We start from the raw sequence: 19,007 nt of genomic DNA on the forward strand, positions 1-19,007 counted from the left end.
CTCTACCAGTGTAAATTTTAATAAAACATGGAGCCGTCCAAGTCTGTTGTGAGCCAATGTTGCATTCTTTAATTGAATACTCTTTTTTTTGAAAAAAGATTATCGACTAGTATCTAAAATAGGCGAAGGGACATTTTCGGAGGTCTGGAAGGCGCAAAGCTTGAAAGATGGAACCTACTACGCTTGTAAAAAGATGAAACAACATATCGAAAGGTAACTTGGTTTTGTAGTCGCCCAGTGAAATTACCTTTTTGAGAGAATTTAATATTATGTTTTCTTTTAAATCCAAGGAGCTATTTCAATCGAACTTAGCAAATGGAAGTTGTTATTTATTTGTTAAAAGCTGTCATGAGAATTTATTCGATATATCTTAACTGCAATGAAGCCTGATTATCAGCAAGAGATTTTAAAATAATTACTTTTTGATAGTGACCATTAATGTAATGGAATGTATATGTGGTCACTTTTAACTCGGAGAAAGCAAATGATCTCTAAAATCAATTAGCTGTATCTGTAATTCTCAAGATCAGTCTTAATGTGTCTATCATGATTCGAAACTTATTTAATCCGGTTGCTGCCATAGTAACATCTGTGGAGCGAAATCTGAGTTAACGTTTTGGGCCAAGTGACACTTCTTCATAAAACATACGAACAATATAACCACATAACCACGTTTGTAAGTTGACCCTTTTTAAAATAAAAAGCAAAGAAAAAACAAAGAACTGCGGATGCTGGAAATCAGAAACTAAAACAGAAATTGTTATCGGACCCAAAACATTGACTTTGCTTTCTCTCCACAATGTTGTCAGACCTGCTGAGATTTTTTTCACGTAATTTCTGTTTTTGTGTTTTTTACTATTCATTCACGGGATGTGGGCATCAGCGATTGGGCAAGCATTTATCACCCACCCTTAATTGCTTCAGAGGGCAGTAACCATTGCTGTGGTCAGATCAGGGAAGGATGGCAGATTTCCTCGGCGAAAAAGGACGGGAACCAGATGTGTTTTTCCCAACTATGGCAACAGTTTCATAAAAAAAAAATTAGTACTGACAAATGGAAATTAATGTATTGGGCAGACTGGGGCTCCATTGATGAAAAATACTGAATTGGACCTTTATGTATCATTTGCAAATTTACTCTTTTTTTTCCTTTCGAGAACCCAAGAAGTAGTATTTGGCAAGGCTGGGGTATCCAATTCCATTGTGGATGAGATGTGGGTTGGGGAAGGATGGGAGGCAATGTGCAAACATGAACTGGAGATACTGAGATGGTGCATAGTACAGAATGGACTAATGAGAGTTGGAAAATTAGTACCAACAGGGCTGGAGAGGGGTGCGGTGGAGGTAGACTCAGCCTAGCTTACCAGAAAAGAGCCTGTTAATTTTATCAAGTGTTCATTGTCTTGATTTGAATAAATTCAGTCTAGCTACTTTTGAACAAAACAAAGTTGCTGGAAAAGCTCAGCAGGTCTGGCAGCATCTGTGGAGGAGAAAACAGAGTTAACGTTTCGGGTCCAGTGACCCTTCCTCGGAACTACTTTTGACATGTTAACCTAATATTTAAAGCCAGATTTTCTGAAATGTGAATTAGAAACAGGAGTAGGCCATTTGACCCCTCAAGCTTGCTCCAGTAAGATCATGGCTGATTTGATTACTCCACATTCCTACCTATTCCTAGTAACCTTTTTAACCCCCTATATTTATTTTTTTTTTAAGGCAGAGATAGATATATTCAAGGACTCTACTTTCACTGCAGATGAAGCTTCTTGGGGGGAGGGGTGGGGAAGAAAATTCTCCCCTCAAAATAGGTGAATTTTTTTATATTTAAACTGTGACCTCTAATTCCAACCACAAGAAGAAACACGCTTTCTACCCTGTCAAGATCCCTCTGGATCTTATGGTTCAGTCAAGTTGCCTCTTAGCCCTGTAAACACCACTGATATAAGCCTCGCCCATTCAATTTTTTTCTCATAAGATAATGTGCCCATTGTAGGTATTAGTGTCGTAAACTCTCTCTTGGACTGATTCAAACGTGTTTACATATTTTCTTCAATAAAGTATCTTTTGAGATGGGTAATTTTCTAATTTGCTAGGCCCTGGTTGGCAAAAAGTAAGCTAGTATGCAGTTTTCTTTCCAGGGTGATGGATGTGAGATGGATCAGATCTGGCAACCTCAGAAACTGAGGTGGCTACTGGTTATGAGGTCTGCCTTAGTTCCTTGTAACTTTGTCCCAGTTGTGTCAGAACCTGTTTAGCTCTCTAGCCTTTGTTACTCCCTGACCACTTGGAGACATAACCCTGTATATCTTCCATGTCAACTCCTATTTCATGGTCCTCATTGCGTACCAACCCATGTTTACATCCCAACTCCATGGCCCCTCTATAGCCACTCAGCCAGAATACATGTGGACAGACCTCAGGAGCCGTTTAGAAATGGAAAAAAGTAATTTGCTGAATCTAATGCAGTGTTCCCACCTACTTTATAGTAAAAATGAACTTCCATTCACCCAAAGCTTTTAAATGTCAAGTGGTTAATTTCTTTTTAAACCCCTTTCAAACCCCATACCAAAGACAGCTAATGTTTTTAGCTTTAAAACAGTTAATCAAGCTGTGAACTCTAAACACCAGCTGAGATAATTGTAGCTTTTGAAACCCAGCCACACATTCATAACGACACTATAATATTACTTGGTCAACAAAGTGCTTTTTTGATACCTCATGACCAAATGTTAGTATTTTTCTAATCTACAGCTGATGTCCCATCAGATCATAGAGTCATAGAGTCATACAGCATGGAAACAGACTCTTCAGTCCAACTCGTCCACGCCGTCCAAGTTTCCAAAACTGAATTAGTCCTGCTTGCCTGCATTTGGCTCATATCTCTCTAAACCTTACCTATTCATGTGTCTATCCAAATATCTTTTAAATATTGTAACTATAACTGCATCTACACTTCCTCTGGAAGGTCATCCCACATATGAACCACCCTCTGTGTGGAAAAAGTTGCTGCTCAGGTTCCTTTTTTAAATTTTTCTATTTTCACCTTAAAAATATGCCCTCTAGTTTTGAACTCCCTCACCCTAGGAAAAAGACCTTTGATTTTCACCTCATGATCTTAAACTTCTATAAGGTCACCCCCTTCAACCTACTACACTCCAGTGAAACTAGCCCCAGCCTATCCAGCCTCTCCTTATAACTCAAACCCTCGAGTCCTGGAAACATCCTAGTAAATCTTTTTAAACCCTCTCCGATTGAATAACATCCTTCTTATATCCAGGCAAGTGTAAATGGAGAAAGACTGCAGAGAACCACAGAACAGAGAGATTTGGAAATCATTATACACGATGAGTAGGCAAGTCTTGCTGTAACTATTTAAGGTGCTGGAGAGCTCCCATCTGGAGCACTGTGAGCAGTTTTGGTCCCCTTATTTGAGAAGATATATTATGTCCTATACAGCAGCAACATGATGTCCCAACTCTTGTACTCCATACTCTGACCAATGAAGGCAAGCATGTCAAATGCCTTCTTCACCAAGCTATCTATCTGCGACATCACTTTCAAGGAACTATGTACCTGTACCCCTAGGTCTCTCTGTTTGACAACACCACCCCAGGAATTTACCATTAACTGTGTAAGTCCTGCCATGGTTTGTCTTACCAAAATGCAACACCGTGCATTTATCTACATTAAACTCTATCGGCCACTCCTCAGCCATTGGCCCAGCTGATCAAGATCTCGTTATACCCTTAGATAACTTTCTTCACTGTCCACTACACCATCAATTTTTGTCATCTGCAAACGTAGCCTGCATTCAGAGATCAGGCAGTGTGGAAAATGATCTGACCAATATTCGCATCATAGCTCAATGGCTACTTCATCAAATCGTTTTCCTTTAACTGTTGCTTCACATGATTTTCTCCGTTCATTGCCAGTGGCCAAATTCCTCATAAAATCACCAGTGTTTCACTCAAAAGCAGTTACTGGAGGTGATGCACCAAACTCCACAGATTTAGTTTGTCAAAGTTGCAATTTACAATCAAAATTATCTCATTTTGACCATTCAGATAAATGTGTTGCTTTGGATGTGATCCTTTTCTCTGTGTCATGTAGAGGCCAGATGACACCTCAAGTCAAATCCAGTCATTATTAGTTTCCATCCATGAGTGACCTTGTTCACGTCCACCTGTCAGGGTGTTTCACATTTGATGCCAATTTAAATACATTCAAAAAGAAACATCACACAAACTCAGCAATCAATTCTCTATGCCCCAACACCCCACCCCCTGCCCAATGTTTCAAAACGCCTTGACCCCAACTCTGGAGCTTGGACCATTTAGGACACAGACACATATGTTACATCACCTCAAATGACTTGCTGTGCACATCCAATTCTGCCTTGAGATGGCTTGTGCAGACATATAAACAGGAATAGGTTATTTGCAGAAATCTCACTTCCAGAGAGTGGCAGGGTTACACAGTATGCATAGGCAAGGTCAGCGAGGTCAGAACCTGGAGAACAGTTTACACCGGGCTCTGATTCAAGTTCCCAGCACACAGTAGCAGTCTGCTGTGGGAATGAATGCCAAAGGCAATCAAAGATCTCTGACGTGACCTTATCATTGTTCACATACAGGGACTAAACGTCATCATGGCCTTGACTGTTCCTAGAGAAAGAAATTGTGTGCTTGGTATTTATTACTTAGGGCTTCTTTTAATAGGCTGTAATTGTGGGCACTGTTTGGGCCTCCCAGGAGAGGGGTAAAGAGCAAAGCAGCTCACCTGAACTTTGAGAATCCTTTCTCTGCTTCAATGTGGCTTTGTCCCCTTCGCTCTTGGATTTTGTTTGCTTCCAACCTGACAATTGGAGCCAGCTCAGTGCCCTCTGCAAAGAGCCTGATTTGGACTTTCTCTTCCTTTGCAAAGCCACCTCTGAGCCTGAGGGATCATCCATCAGACTGGCCGAGTGGTCGCAGCGCTCCCAGAGTTGTTCCCTGATCCCAGTCCCTGATCCTGCTCCCAGACCTGCTGGAATTTAGAGCTGAACGCTTCTCCTGGGTTCGCTTATTATCAGCATCTCTCTAAAACTAAAGCTGAACTGCAACTCCCAACAGTTTCCACGTCAACTGAATTTCTAGAAAAACATAAACTTCAATCCCAAAACACAGCAAAGCCAGAAATTATTTCAGTCCAGCAGTTTTTTTTTTTGAAATCCTGACAGCTGTTGTCTGTGATTGACCCCCCCACTCCCCACCCCCGAGTTTAAATAGCAGGAGATTGGGAAAACCTCAGATCATGACATGTAGGCAGGCCTGTTCTTCACATTTGCATCTATTCTATTAATTTGTGTTTGCTATACTTTAACCAGGAGCAGGAATAGACAGTTCAGCTCCTCTAGCTTAGCTGCAACTCCACTTTCCTATCTGTCCCCCAAACCCATTAACCAGTTACTAATTCAAAAATCTGAGTAAATTTACTCAATGACCCAGCACCCATCAAACTACAGATTCAAGACCTTTTGAGAGAAGGAATTTCCCTTCATCTGTGTTTCGTATCTGCTATCCCTTATCTTAAAACTATGACCTCTTGTTCTTACCCATAAGAGGAAACATCCTCTACATCTACTTTGTCAGTCCCCTTTAGCATCATGTATACCTCAATTGGATTTCCTCTCATTCTTCCAAACTCCAGAAAGTATACAATTTAGGCCTATAATATCTTCATAAGTCAAAATACCTCACCTAATGAATCTCCTCTCTACTGCCTTGAATGCAGCTACATCCTTGGCAGCTACATCCTTCAAGGGGACCAAAACTTCAAGTAATACTCCAGACAGTCTCACTAATGCTTTGTACAATTGCAGTAACACTAGCGTACTTTTATAGTCTGTTCCTTTAGTAATGAGTGCCAAAATTCTACATTACTTCCGTATTACCTGCATACTAGTTTTCAGCAATTTGTTTATAAGCACATCCAGAACCCTCTGCACCTAAGCACCAATGTTTTTCTCCATTTAGTTGCCTTTCTATTCTTCTGTGCAAAATAGGGAATCTCACTTATTGACATTAAGGCCCTTGTAAGAGCCAAAATAGGGTCTTTTGACCTCCGAGTCAAAGTACCTGCTGATCATGGGTTTCCTACCTGTTGGAGTTGGGTACGGTCATACTTGCCACTTTTAGTGCACAATGTCAACTTTCCAACTCTATACCTTCGAATGTCTAGGCTGTGAGGTCAATGATACAGCAGGTTTTCTGTAGGCCCAATATGCAGCAACTAACTTGTTTTTCTGTTTTATTTTGTCTTCCACAGGTCAAGTCCCAAACTCCTCTTCCTAGCCTCCAGTTCCCTACCTTTTGTCCTGAGTCCCTTCAAATTGTAGAACTAGTGCTGAGTCATGACATCCTCTGATCCTTTCTGACCTCACTTAACGTTGGCTAAGTTTGTAGGGAAGATTCAGTCAAAACTGATACAAAATAAATTTACGAATTTACTTCGCTCCCACTTTCTGCTATGAGAAGTGGAAAGCAGCAGGATAGTGCATGATGTTATCATAACAGTGCTGAGTTTACTAAGCCTGGACTTTAACATACCCCATTGCCACTAATCTCATCAGTTCTTTGACTTATTCAGCTGACGGTGGGCTGGAAGATTTATAATTTTCTTCCTGATCTGTATAGCTCAGTTCACCAGACTTTAAAAAAATCATAGAACCAGTAACTAGAAAAACCAAAACTCAAGATTTTTTTTCTGGGTGAATGGCTTCCAAATCTGTACAATATAATACACCAGAGTGTGGTGGATGCTGGGACATTGCATAAATTTGAGGAGATAGACAGATTTTAATTAGTAATATGTTGAAGGGTTATAGGGAGCAGGCAGGAAAGGGGAGTTGAGGCTGAGATGAAACCAGCCATGATAGTATCAAGTGGTGTAGCAGTCGTGAGGGACTGCTGAATGGTCTACACCTGCTCCTTAAGTGAACATCTGTGTCAACTTATGGTGTGCAATATGGCAGCTAAAATTGGCACCACAACAGGCACTGAGTATGTTGTCAACTGTAACTAGTACAAAAAGTTTAAAATGCAGTTTTTGTTGGCAAAAGAAATGAGACATTTGAAATTTGTTAAAAACAAGAGTTCAAATAGAATTTGAGGTTCTGTTGAAATTTATAAATTGTAATGTCATGCTATCTGATAATAGAAAACACCCAGGTAATCATTGTCTTGTTCAAATTTTGTAATCAGCATGGAGCAAGTGAACAATCTACGTGAAATTCAAGCAATGCGCAGACTGAGTTTACATCCTAATATTCTTCAGTTACATGAAGTAGCCTAGTAAGTGTTGCTTCATTGCACGTTATAATTAAATTTATTCATGAACAAGATTTATATACCTTCCCATGACCTGCTAAGCAAAAATAGCTCAATATTTAGAATATTTATGTGCTGTGGCTGTTTTATTATCAGTTCTAAATGCAACATTGTTTATCTATTTCTAGTCAATGGATAGTACCACTTGACCACTGTTTTCTAAGAATTATACTTTAAATAATGCAATTCTAACAAATATCTAACCTTATTTTTAAGCAATTGTTTCAGAGAATGTTTAAAATTTGAAGTACACTCGGGAATTACTGTTTTCACTGCTGTTTAATGAATGTTTTGAAATGTAGCCACCGTTTTGCTGTCTGGTTTTTTTGCCCTCCATGAAGACATTGACTGCTTGCTGGATTTCTGGCTTTGCAGCAGAATTGCCTCCAGTATCTTGCAAATTCATCATTATTTATGTTTCAACCTTGACTGGACACCAGCTGAGGGGACAGGACTTGGCTGGGAAGAGGATAGACAATGAGAACTGATTCTGTTCTAATTTTTCTGATTTTTAAAGTTCAAAATATGAGAACTTCTGGTTGTTTTTCAGGCCTCCCACCCCCATTGCTAATTTGGGCCACTGCAATTTAAGCATCTGCTGAGTTAGCATGGATCATACTTACTAGATTAAGTTGCACCTATACCTTCCTGAAATTCTCAGCAATCCATACCAAACCATAAATGATAGTGCTGTCAGGTATAAACAGACGAAATAGGAGCAAACTTAGGCCATTTGGCCTATCATGTACGTCTTGTCATTCAATTAGAATAACCCCTCTTCAGAGTATAAGGGTGTTTGTTTATGTTGGGAGAGTTTGAGCAAAGAGAAAACACAATGTAGTGCATTAGGCCCTTCAGATAGAAGATTCTATAATTTTGGAGGATTGGAAAGCAAAAAAAAAAGCTTTCTAGTTTCATTTCAGGGCAGTTTACACAAGTCTTAGCTGAAGTTGGATGTGTAAAGCATTTGCTGCTGAGAAAGGGAGGTAATAGTACTACTGTTAAGAAAAAGATTACCTCAGTAAGGAGTTTAGTTTCAAAGTTCCAGACCAGAGGTGTTTGGTTAAAACTTTAAATGGGTTATTTGAGCTGAAAAAGTTGTAGTGCTGTTGTCTGAAAGCTCCAGGAAGAGGCTATCAGAATCTCAAGAGAAGGAATTGAAGCCAGAGTTAAATTTAAACCCTGGGCTTGTGAAAGACAAGGAAGTTCAATTTGGTGTGAGTGTTGTTTTCTTAAAAAAAAAAAGCATGCCTTGATCATGCTACTTCTGACAATGCTGGTCAAGTCCTAAAGATATGGATGACAATTTGGATCTCTGGCAGTGGTGAGCAAACCAACAAGATGGAATAATGGTGGTGACCATTTTCTTGTTAATCCTCCTGTTGTAAATGCATTCATCTATCACAGTATTGGTAGGAATGGCCATCTCAGTCAATCATTGTGGACAGAAAGTCCATCTTCTTACATTGTTTTGTGTGAGACTACCATCGTATTAAATGTAACAGACTTTGAACATTTCAAGTAGCTCATTACTGGGCATCCACGAGGAAGAATTGTATTTAATCGCAATATGTAATCTCATGCTCTGACATATTTCCCATTATTACTGTACTGAGAGATGAATCCTATTTCAAGAAAAGTGCAGGGATGGCATGAGCATCACTTGGCACACCTAAAAATGAGGTGTCAATCTTATGAAGCTAAAATTTGGAACTACTGCAATCCAAATGGAAGAAACCGCATGTAATCGAGAGGCCTAAGTGATCCCATGACCAATGGATTAGATTGAAGCTCTTCAGTACTGCCACTTTCACTTGAGATTCATGATGGAGAACTAAACATCTACAGGAAGAAGCAGCTCCAGTGATATGCCCATCCTTAATGATGGGGGAGTCAACACAGTGGAAAAAAAGGCTAACGTGTGTGTATCTATCTTCCATTAAACTGCTGATTGGGTCATTTATCTTGGCCTTATCCTGAGGTCTCTAGCATCACAGATACCAGTCTTCAACCAATTTTGACTCTCTGCATGTGATCGAGAAACCGCTGAAGGCACTGAATACATCAAAGACCCTGACAGTAAGCCAGTAATAGTATTGAAGACATGCTGCAGAACTAGCTATACCCCTAGCCAAGCTGTTTCAGTAGTTACAACACGCCTCTACCTAAGAATGTGAAACATAGCTCATGTATGTCCAAATCAGCCAATTACTGCCATCAGTCTATTTCAAATATGAAATTTGAAATAAAAATTGAAAGAAGGAATCATCAACAAGTACTTGCTAATGAGTAACCTGCTCACATGACACTCCAATGGGGTTGGAGTACAGGAATACTCCTGATGCCTGTTACCAACAAGAGGTGAGGTGAGTAATTGCGCTTGAAATCAAGGCAGCACTTGATCAATTAGGCACCAAGAAACCCTAGCAAAACTAAGTCAGTGGCATTGGAGAAGGCCTCACTGGTTGGAGCCTTTCCGGGAAGGAATTGACATAGAAATCAATCATCTCTGCCTCAGGACAGGAGTTCCTTAGTGGTAGGGACCTGTGCTGAACTATCTTAAATGACTTCCTTCCATCATTAAGATCAGAGCCAAGGTCATCACCATCATGACTGGGAAAAAAACTATTCCTTTCCTGTCACTGGGTCAAAATCCTTGATCTTTCTTCCTTATAACGCTCTGGGTATCCATACACCCCATAGACTAGTTCAAGAATGAACAAGACAGTTATGTATCTTCAATAAGTTCTGGCTGAGCCAGCAGCTCATGTTTCACATGAACAAATAAATGTGCAATTTGATGGTTTAAAACGAGGAGCACAACAAAAGATTGGCAGATTGATCTTATGTTCATAGCCTTGTTTTAAAGACATTTCCTAGGTTCTCCTACTAATGGGAGGAAGAAGCACGGGAAAAACAAAGGTGAACTCTGAACATCAGTTGCAAGAGTGGTCCTGTGCTCAGGGATTCACTGCTGAAAGTTGTTTAGTGGTTAATGCAGGGCAGGAAAGATGAGTTCAATAGCATATTCACCTTTTATTCTGATGTGCATAACTCCTCCTGCCTCAAATCTAGTCTGGCATATCACTCCTCACATTTAGCTTGCTGATACAGCTATCCTTCTGTCTGCCCACTTCCTCATATCCTCACTTGACTATCCACTTATCGTCATCCTCCTCCTCATAACCTTGAACCATTAGTCATTATTATCACCACTAATAAGTCCCTTCTTGCTTTCCTGGAGTAGAGGTAAGCACATGACAAGAAGAGACAGAACTGTGAGTGGACTTCAACTTGCAACTGAGACATGGGAAGAGTTGTTCAACGTCAGAAACCTTTGAAGACGAGGGCGTCTGTCATCCACTTAGTGACAGAATTAAACATCAGCCCACAATACTAACTAATGTGATCTTAATGTCAGCAGCTAATGATCATGCTGAGTGATCATTTAAAATACATGTCCTTCAGTTCTAATTCATGCCTTAGTCTCCCATGGACCCTGAAATGTCCTATAGGAGCTGGTCCAGGGGGACAATGCCAATTCAAAGGAGGTCACTCACCTGAGGCATTGTCACAGGACTTGTACAAATTAATGCACCAGCCCAGATACTTGCAACTCATTGACACAGGTAAGCAGATGGTTGAATTTTCACTTGGTGACTTGAACATTACTGGTGATTAAGAGCAGGAGACCAATGAACATCCAAGTTGGAGACCATAGTACACTTATTACTCTGTTTAGCAGCATGCAGATATGTACGTAAATGCTGTACTTCAGACGTCTTTGAACAGGGATCTTCTGGAGTAAGAACCAAGAACAGGTGATATACTGCATGCTTGCAGAGCGATTGGAGAACTTTGACTCCAGCAGAAGTAGCATGATTTTGCAGACCTTTTGTAAAGGTTCCTTTGACCATAAAAGCACTTCCACCAGTCTGAGGTAACAATGCAACAAACAGGCTTACAGTTTCATGTGCACAATAGTTGCAGCCTTGCACATTCTGAATGACCATAAGGCATAGGAGCAGACATTAGGCATTCAGCCCATCGAGTCTGCTCTGCCATTCAATCATGGATTATAAGTTTCTCAACCCCATTCTCCCGCTTTCTCCCTGTAACCTTTGATCCCCTTGACAATCAAGAACCTATCTATTTCCATCTTAAATATACTCATTGACCTGGCCTCCACAGCCTTCTGTGGCAGTGAATTCCATAGATTCTCCACTCTCTGGCTAAAGAAGTTTCTCTTTATCTCTGTTCTAAAAGGGCAATGTGCCATTGAGTCCTAGTCTCTCCTACCAATGGAAACATCTTCCCAACATATACTGTGTCCAGGCCATTCATTGTATTATAATATTGACTATTCACCCGGGTGATCTGCAGCAAAATGTTCTCCAGCTCATCATCAGAAGGGAATTTCACTTTGATCATGTGAAGGATGCTGTTGTATGAGCTCAAAGCACTGTCAAAACTGCAAGTAGACTGCCTGTACATCTGGCTGAAGGACAGTATCATACAAGTGCCAGAGCAAGAAGAGTCTCTTGCTTCTGTTTTTAAAAAAAATAAATTTTTAACATTATGCTAAGAATGAATACGTACTTTACTGCATTGTGTATGGCAGGGAGATCATTTTAACTCCAATGAGGTGTAGTTAAGTGGGGTGGGCCAGTTTTGCTTTTGAGCCAGTCACTATGAAGTGCAAAAGAGCTGCACATCAGATTGCTCAGAGGTTTCTTTCTAATGTCAAATAAATATGTAAAGTATTTCATGTACGTCTAAATTTTGAAGATCCTGATTTATGTTCAGCTTTTGTTTCGGGTAACATCTATAAAGGAAAAAAGATCTGATGTTTCAAATCTTGAAATTCTACGTCGGCACTAGGATTTATTACAGACAAACAGCAGGTAGACAGATGAATAAATTACAGGCATGATTTCAAGAGGACAACTAAAGGGAGAAATCAAATTTGTAGATATTTTTAATCCACCTGTTCAGACATGTGACCACCTTCTAGATCAGATGGGATTTGAACCTGGGACTTCTCATGGTTCCACAAGATCTTACAAAGGCATGTGCAATAAAAGAATGCGTGAATAATTTGGGTGGGACAATCAGAGAGGGAAGCATCAATTTGCAAGAGTTCTCCGAGGTTACACTGGTATTGCTGTAATGGGTTGGTCTCCACCCTTTATGTTGACCTGCATTTTTGTCTTCCATTAGACGTCCGGAACATAATTTCATATTTCATTTACCAAGTATCTCCTTAGTTGTTCACAAGCTGTGTCTTGTTTGTTATTTCTTTGACTCTGTGTGTTCAGTCTTCTGCTAGTTTCATATTTGCTACTTAATCCCCTCCTGTTGTCCATTCAAAGATTTCGCAAGTTTCTATTTTACTCTTTCTCTTATCCAGATTTTTTGAATGCTGTTCACCTATACTTCAGTCCTCAGGAAATGTCATAAGATGTGAAATGTTGGCTCCCTCCGGGTTTTGCACAGTTTGTGCCTAACATTTCTTTATACAAATTTTTGTTTTCTTTTCCTGTGATGAAATCTATAGCCTTCTGAGCTGTATTGGTATTCTTTTTACCTGTGCACTGGTTTATCTGTCAGATTACTGCTAGTTTGAGAATTGAAATTTAGTAAGTAGTCTGTGAAACTTTAAACACTCAGCTGCAATCTAAACAAGTTGCACTTAAAATTAGAGTCAAAAGTGAAACCGTGAGGAAAACATTTAAAAAATAGGTTCATAATTTTTCTCTTAAATGTTTTTCCATTACATCCAAATAAATGTAACTAGTTTTGTTTTTCTGTCTTTCTTTTCAGTGATAAAAAGTCTGGATCTCTTGCTCTAATATGTGAACTAATGGATATGAATATCTATGAGCTCATACGAGGTCAGTTCTATTAGATTGTCTGCCTTTTGATGAATTGCTTGCAACTTTATCAATAATAAAAAATCTTATGTTATTTTATGCGCCATAATTGTAGTTAAATGATTCCTGGCATCATGTACATATTAAAGTCAGCACTTATTGCCGATTCCTGATTTCATTTGAGAAGCTGATAGTGAACCACCTTGAACTGCAATAGATTTTATGGAATAGGTGTGCCCACTGTGCTGCTAGGGAGGCAGTTCCAGGATATTGACTCAATGAACGTAAAGAAATTATAATTTCCAGATCGAGAGTTTTTTTGTGTCGGGGGGAGAAAAAGTGCTGATGGCAGTGTTCCCACCTTTAAATATTAGAAGGTTTGGAAAGTGTTGTTGAAGGAGCTCTGGCAAGTTTTTACAGTCCATCTTGTAGATGGCACACACTGTTTGGTGTGAGTGAATATTTAAGACGGTGAATGGGGTGCCAAACAAGCTTCGTCCTCAGTTGTGCCAAGCTTCTTTGGTGTTGTTTGGAGTTGCAATTCATTTAAGTTGAGAGTATTTGCTCAGTCCATCTATAAGGCACAAGTCAGGAAACTCTTTGGGAATTTAGAAAGACTTGCCTATTGTTGGATTTTCCAGGCTTAAATCTTCATGTAGAGTGTTTATGTGGCTGGTCCAGAAAAGTTTCTGCTCATTGGTAACACACTGGATATTACTGGAGGATTCAGCGGATTGAATGGTAATTGGATTCTTTGGAGGTGGTCATTCCTTGGCACTTGTAGTGCAAATTTTACTTGCCATTTAGTCCAAGCCTGGATGCTCTATCCATGTATGGATTGCTTCAGTATCTGAACAGTTACAAAAAAGTATTGAATGCTGTGCAATCAATAGTCAGCCTGTGGCATTCAACATCATTGAGAATTATACTACGTTACTACTTTGCATCCGTTCTCAACACCCAAGTCACCTTCTTGTTGCCCTCTGTCATGATTACTAAACTTTAATTTGGAGAGATCATGGTCCTGCTACTTTTCATTCCACTTCTGTTTTACTTTGATCTTCTGCTCTTGGACACCCAAAAACTATGGCCATACTAGCCTCTCGTGGAACAGAAAATAACAACATAGCACTGAAGAAGAGGCCCCTTCACTTGAAGTGATGCTCCCATCCACCAGCTCAGCAATACATTTACCTGAGAGGCTTTTATGGAATTGGAATCTGTATGTGGTAGGGAATTGCTGCATGCACGTGGATGCAGCCAGCCCTTCCAAAGGTGAGGTTGCAAATGCGTTTTGCTATGTGGGACTCTGAAGACACTGGGTCAGCAAAGAGGAAGATGCTAATGCAGATTCATTATGAAGTATTGTGTCCATTAAATGACCTGCTGGACAACCTCCTGGTGACTGTCACAAAGTCACCTGGATCTGACTCTTTTAATGTTAGTGCTGGGTTCCTCTTGCAGCTGAACATGTTCTTTGAATGTCCTGCAAATACATTGCATGACCTGTCCTGTGGTTTCACTTCAAAAGAGAGCGTAAAATCTGTCAATCAAATGGCAGCATCAGTGAGGAGGCTTCTGGCGCATGCAGGGACACTTGCACAGGAAGTAGCTGAGGGCTCAAAGCCCACTGAAGATCTCTGGTCTCCCGAGCACTAGAAGCAGTGTTATGTTTATCTCCCTTTTTGTCTATAAAGATTGTCTACACTGTGTTCCCCCAACACCACCGCCATCACCATGGGAGTGCAATGCAGTTGGCTTTGAAAGCAAACTGAGGTTGTGCTGGGATATATCTGCAGTGCTGGGCAGTTTTCTAGGCATGGCTGGCAAGTGGCATGGCAGTTACTAGCTGATGAAGAGCATCCAGTTAAAACTGTTGAGGATCATTAACAAAATTTTTTTTTTTTTTTTGGAACAAAAACAAAGTTGCTGGAAAAGCTCAGCAGATCTGTCAGCATCTGTGAAGATAAAAACAGAGTTAACGCTTCAGGTCTGAGGTCCCTGCAGGTGACTTGAGCTCAGAATTTGCTTGTTTTAATCAGGAGGAGAATGACGGGCAGAAAATTGAGAACATCAGCAACACACTGCTGTATTAGGAAGCACCTTTGGTGGGTGTGTAGGAGCAATAAGGTGCAACCAGTGCACAGGACCTTTTCAGATCAACGTCTCCAAAGACCACATTTAACAATACAGATACTTATGGATCTGTGGAGCAGTTATGATCTGGTGGCACCCATTGCCTCTAGCAGTAAAGGTAGCTTAACTTCTTCACCATCTGGTCATTTCAAGGATCAGCTGGGCCTTTCGTAGCTACAATCTGCTGCCCATCATTTATGTCAGGAATGTGATGGATACCTTATTCACAGGGGCATGGGAGTTCAAAGTTCCAAACCAACTGTCTAAATTAAGTCAAGAGGCTAATCTACCTCAGAAGCATGGTGTGATTACCTCAAACCCGGAGGGTCATTCATGGATCTGATTAAAGAGGCTGCATTAGAGCAGTTGAGTTATTTGATCTAGAGGGACGTTCCATTCATTCAGTACCGATTGCACGTAACTACTGCAAAAGGATTCTGCAAGAGCCTTGGTTCCTTGGGAACAACTGTGACTCTTTTATTCTGAGACAAAACTATGTTCTTCAAAAAACCTTCAGGGATGGGTTCTGGGTGATGAGGGATCTCCACTGAAGACACAGCTGTTCACACCAATGTAACACTACAACACTGAGACAGGAGAAACAGAAAAACCACAACCAGCTATTAGGCTGATTTGAGCAGGAAACTGATCTTCAGAAAATGTGGTTCAGAGATTTAGACTACTGTGGAAGCCTTTCACTACATCTCCTCAAGTTTTCCTTTTAACAGTTCTGGTGCTGTTCACCACATGTTCACTTCTATGGTACTTGAACATAATCTGCATGTTGAGTGAGTGAAATAAATAGTAGTGGTAGTGTGGGACAAGGTATAAGTTAAGAAATGGGAGAAGCTTGTAGCATATGTAACATCATTCTGCATGTAAATTGGGTTAGCCAGCTGAGCACTAAAGCTATGGAACAAAAACAGAAATTGCTGGGAAAATCAGGTCACAGCATCTGTGGAGAGAAAACAAGTTAATGTGATCCTTCTTCAGAACTGATAGTAGCTAGGAAAATGTTTGTTTATAGGATGAAGATAAAGTGGGGAGGAGGTGTAGCGAGGAGTAGACAATAAATGGAGATGTAGCGCAAGGACAGAGAGCAACAGTTGGACAGACAAAAAAACGGGTAAAGGTCAGCCTGGGGGGAATCAATACTTGCTAATTGAGACCATTAGTAGCTGACAATGAGATTGTGGTAGCTGCATGTGATAACCAGGCCTGGTTGTGGTTTGGGGTAAGGACATGGGAGAAGTGCTCAGGCCCTAAAATTATTGGGTTCTGAGGAAGGGTCACCGGACCTGAAACGTTTAACTCTGATTTTTTTTCTTCACAGATAATGCCAGACCTGCTGAGCTTTTCCAGCAACCCCTGTTTTTGTTCCTAAAGTTATTGAACTCTAAGGAGTCCCCGAAGATTGTGGAGGCTGGTTTACAATGTAGTGAAACACTAATAGCATGGGTTAAATTCCTGCACTGGCTGAAATTATGAAGGACTTCTCCCTTCACATTAGGTGTGGTTACCTTAAGGTTAAACCATCATCTGTTGCCTATCTAATGTGACAGCACTCTTATGGTTCAGTAGCTTACGGTGACTTCACCCTTTGCATAGCTTAGATGCTTTTGATGCTTTTGCATCAAAGTGCAAAAAGGTCAAAACAGACTGTCAAAGGAGGTTAAGGGATGTGTTAGGTATTGGGGGTCTCTTAAAAACACAATTTTCCTAGTATTTATTGTGTAGCATGAAATTTCATTTAACAGCTATTGCAGCAGTACTTAACTTTCCAAAGTTCTGCATATAAAAACAAACAGAAGAATTACAAGAACGATAATACCCATTGAACTGATGCACTCTCTTTTCAAATAGAACACAAAGGAGTGGGAATGGTAAACAAACCCTCAGATAAAAGTGGACAAGGAGACAATGGTCATCAACATGATGAGTAATTGTCCCATGACAATTGGCCAAAGGGTTCGGACAATTGATTGACAGAAAATAACCTGCCCTTAGAAATAACAAGGTGCAGAGCTGGATGAACACAGCAGGCCAAGCAGCATCATAGGAGCAGAAAGGCTGACGTTTCGAGCCTAGACCCTTCATCAGAAATGGGGGAGGGGAAGGGGGTTCTGAAATAAATAGGGAGAGAGGGGGAGGCGGATAGAAGATGGATAGAGGAGAAGATAGGTGGAGAGGAAACAGACAGGTCGAAGAAGTGGGAATGGAGCCAGTAAAGGTGAGTGTAGGTGAGCAGTTAGGGAGGGGATAGGTCAGTCCAGGGAGGACGGACAGGTCAAGGGGGCGGGATGAGGTTAGTCGGTAGGAGATGAGGGTGCGGCTTGAGGTGGGAGGAGGGGATAGGTGGGAGGAAGAAAAGGTTAGGGAGGCTGGGCTGGTTTTGGGATGCAGTAGGGGGAGGGGAGATTTTGCAGCTTGTGAAATCCACATTGATACCATTGGGCCGCAGGGTTCCCAAGCGGAATATGAGTTGCTGTTCCTGCAACCTTCGGGTGGCATCATTGTGGCACTGCAGGAGGCCCAGGATGGACATGTCGTCTGAGGAATGGGAGGGGGAGTTGAAATGGTTCGTAGGTGCAGTTGTTTATTGCGAACCGAGCGTAGGTGTTCTGCATCCAGCTCTGCACCTTGTTGTCTCGGATTCTCCAGCATCTGCAGTTCCTACTATCTCTGATTCAATTTTAACCCCACTGCGAAGCCTCTTCTAAGGATGCCTAGCCTGAAGAAGTTACCCTCCTCCCTCCGGGGATCTCTCTCCCACTGCAACTCTCTTGTAATCTCTTCGGCCTTGAAACTGCTCGACCATGTCCTGAAGCAAACCAGGTACTACAGCCACATCACCTTTCTTAGTACCTGCCTACGGAACCAGATCATCCCCAATGGACTACAGTCCACATTCAGGCCTTCCCAATTTGGCCCCAACTGCGACCATATCTACATTCATAGCATTGAGATCCTTCAGAAGCGTTTCTCCCTGCGACTCCTGAAACACACATTCGCTGCAATGCGCCGGCATCTCCGGGCACTACAATCAAGCCTACCCCAGCTCAGAGCCTCCCTCTCCCAGACCTGCAAAGGACCTCTCCTGTTTTTTATTCTTCGTAGGATCCACAACCTGAACTCACAATTCTACTCAGCTTTATTGGACACTAAAAACCGTAAGTACAGTAAACTTACTGGTGCCTACCACCCAAAACGGGCTTCCTCCACCCCCCCAATTCCCCAACCCTACCCAGGACCTTCTCCACAGTGTGCCCGCCGCCATTGGCCATGAGGCCACTTTCGGAGAACCCACAGATGACGTCACATCCGCCACCGCCGGGTACCCCACTTCCAGGACAGCGAACGCCATCGCTGCCGATGCCACCGCCTCCATTTTCGAGACCAACACCACAGACACTGAAGACGCGCCTACCGTCACTGCTGCTGCCACCGCCGACGCAACTCCACCCATTGCCGACGCGGACGCAACTCCGCCCACCACCGGCGCAACTCCGCCCACAGCCTACGCCTACGCAACTCCGCCCACAGCTGACGTCGTTCCGCCCACCGCCTCCACAGCCAGCAGCTCCAGAGGAGACAGCAGCACCCAGCCCTGCCGAGTCTTCACCATCCCCCC

General features: G+C 41.6%; 1 protein-coding gene across 4 annotated transcripts in view; it reads left to right on the forward strand.

Annotated features, from left to right (window-relative positions):
• LOC109936931 (MAPK/MAK/MRK overlapping kinase) overlaps nucleotides 1–19,007 on the forward strand; it is a 124,301-nt gene that overhangs the window by 22,746 nt on the left and 82,548 nt on the right. For 3 of the 4 annotated variants that reach the window (XR_007262567.1, XR_007262569.1, XM_048599643.1), the window contains exons 2-4: nucleotides 99–213; nucleotides 7,242–7,331; nucleotides 13,191–13,261. Coding sequence is in view for 1 of the 4 variants with exons in the window: in XM_048599643.1 (XP_048455600.1) it covers nucleotides 99–213; nucleotides 7,242–7,331; nucleotides 13,191–13,261 (276 nt within the window). In the remaining 3 variants the exon portion in view is untranslated. The remainder of the gene's footprint in view (nucleotides 1–98; nucleotides 214–7,241; nucleotides 7,332–13,190; nucleotides 13,262–19,007) is intronic. The other variant, XR_007262568.1, reaches the window with a different exon arrangement.

This window comes from Rhincodon typus, chromosome 8 (assembly GCF_021869965.1).
Source record: "Rhincodon typus isolate 14 chromosome 8, sRhiTyp1.1, whole genome shotgun sequence".
Taxonomy (NCBI): domain Eukaryota; kingdom Metazoa; phylum Chordata; class Chondrichthyes; order Orectolobiformes; family Rhincodontidae; genus Rhincodon; species Rhincodon typus.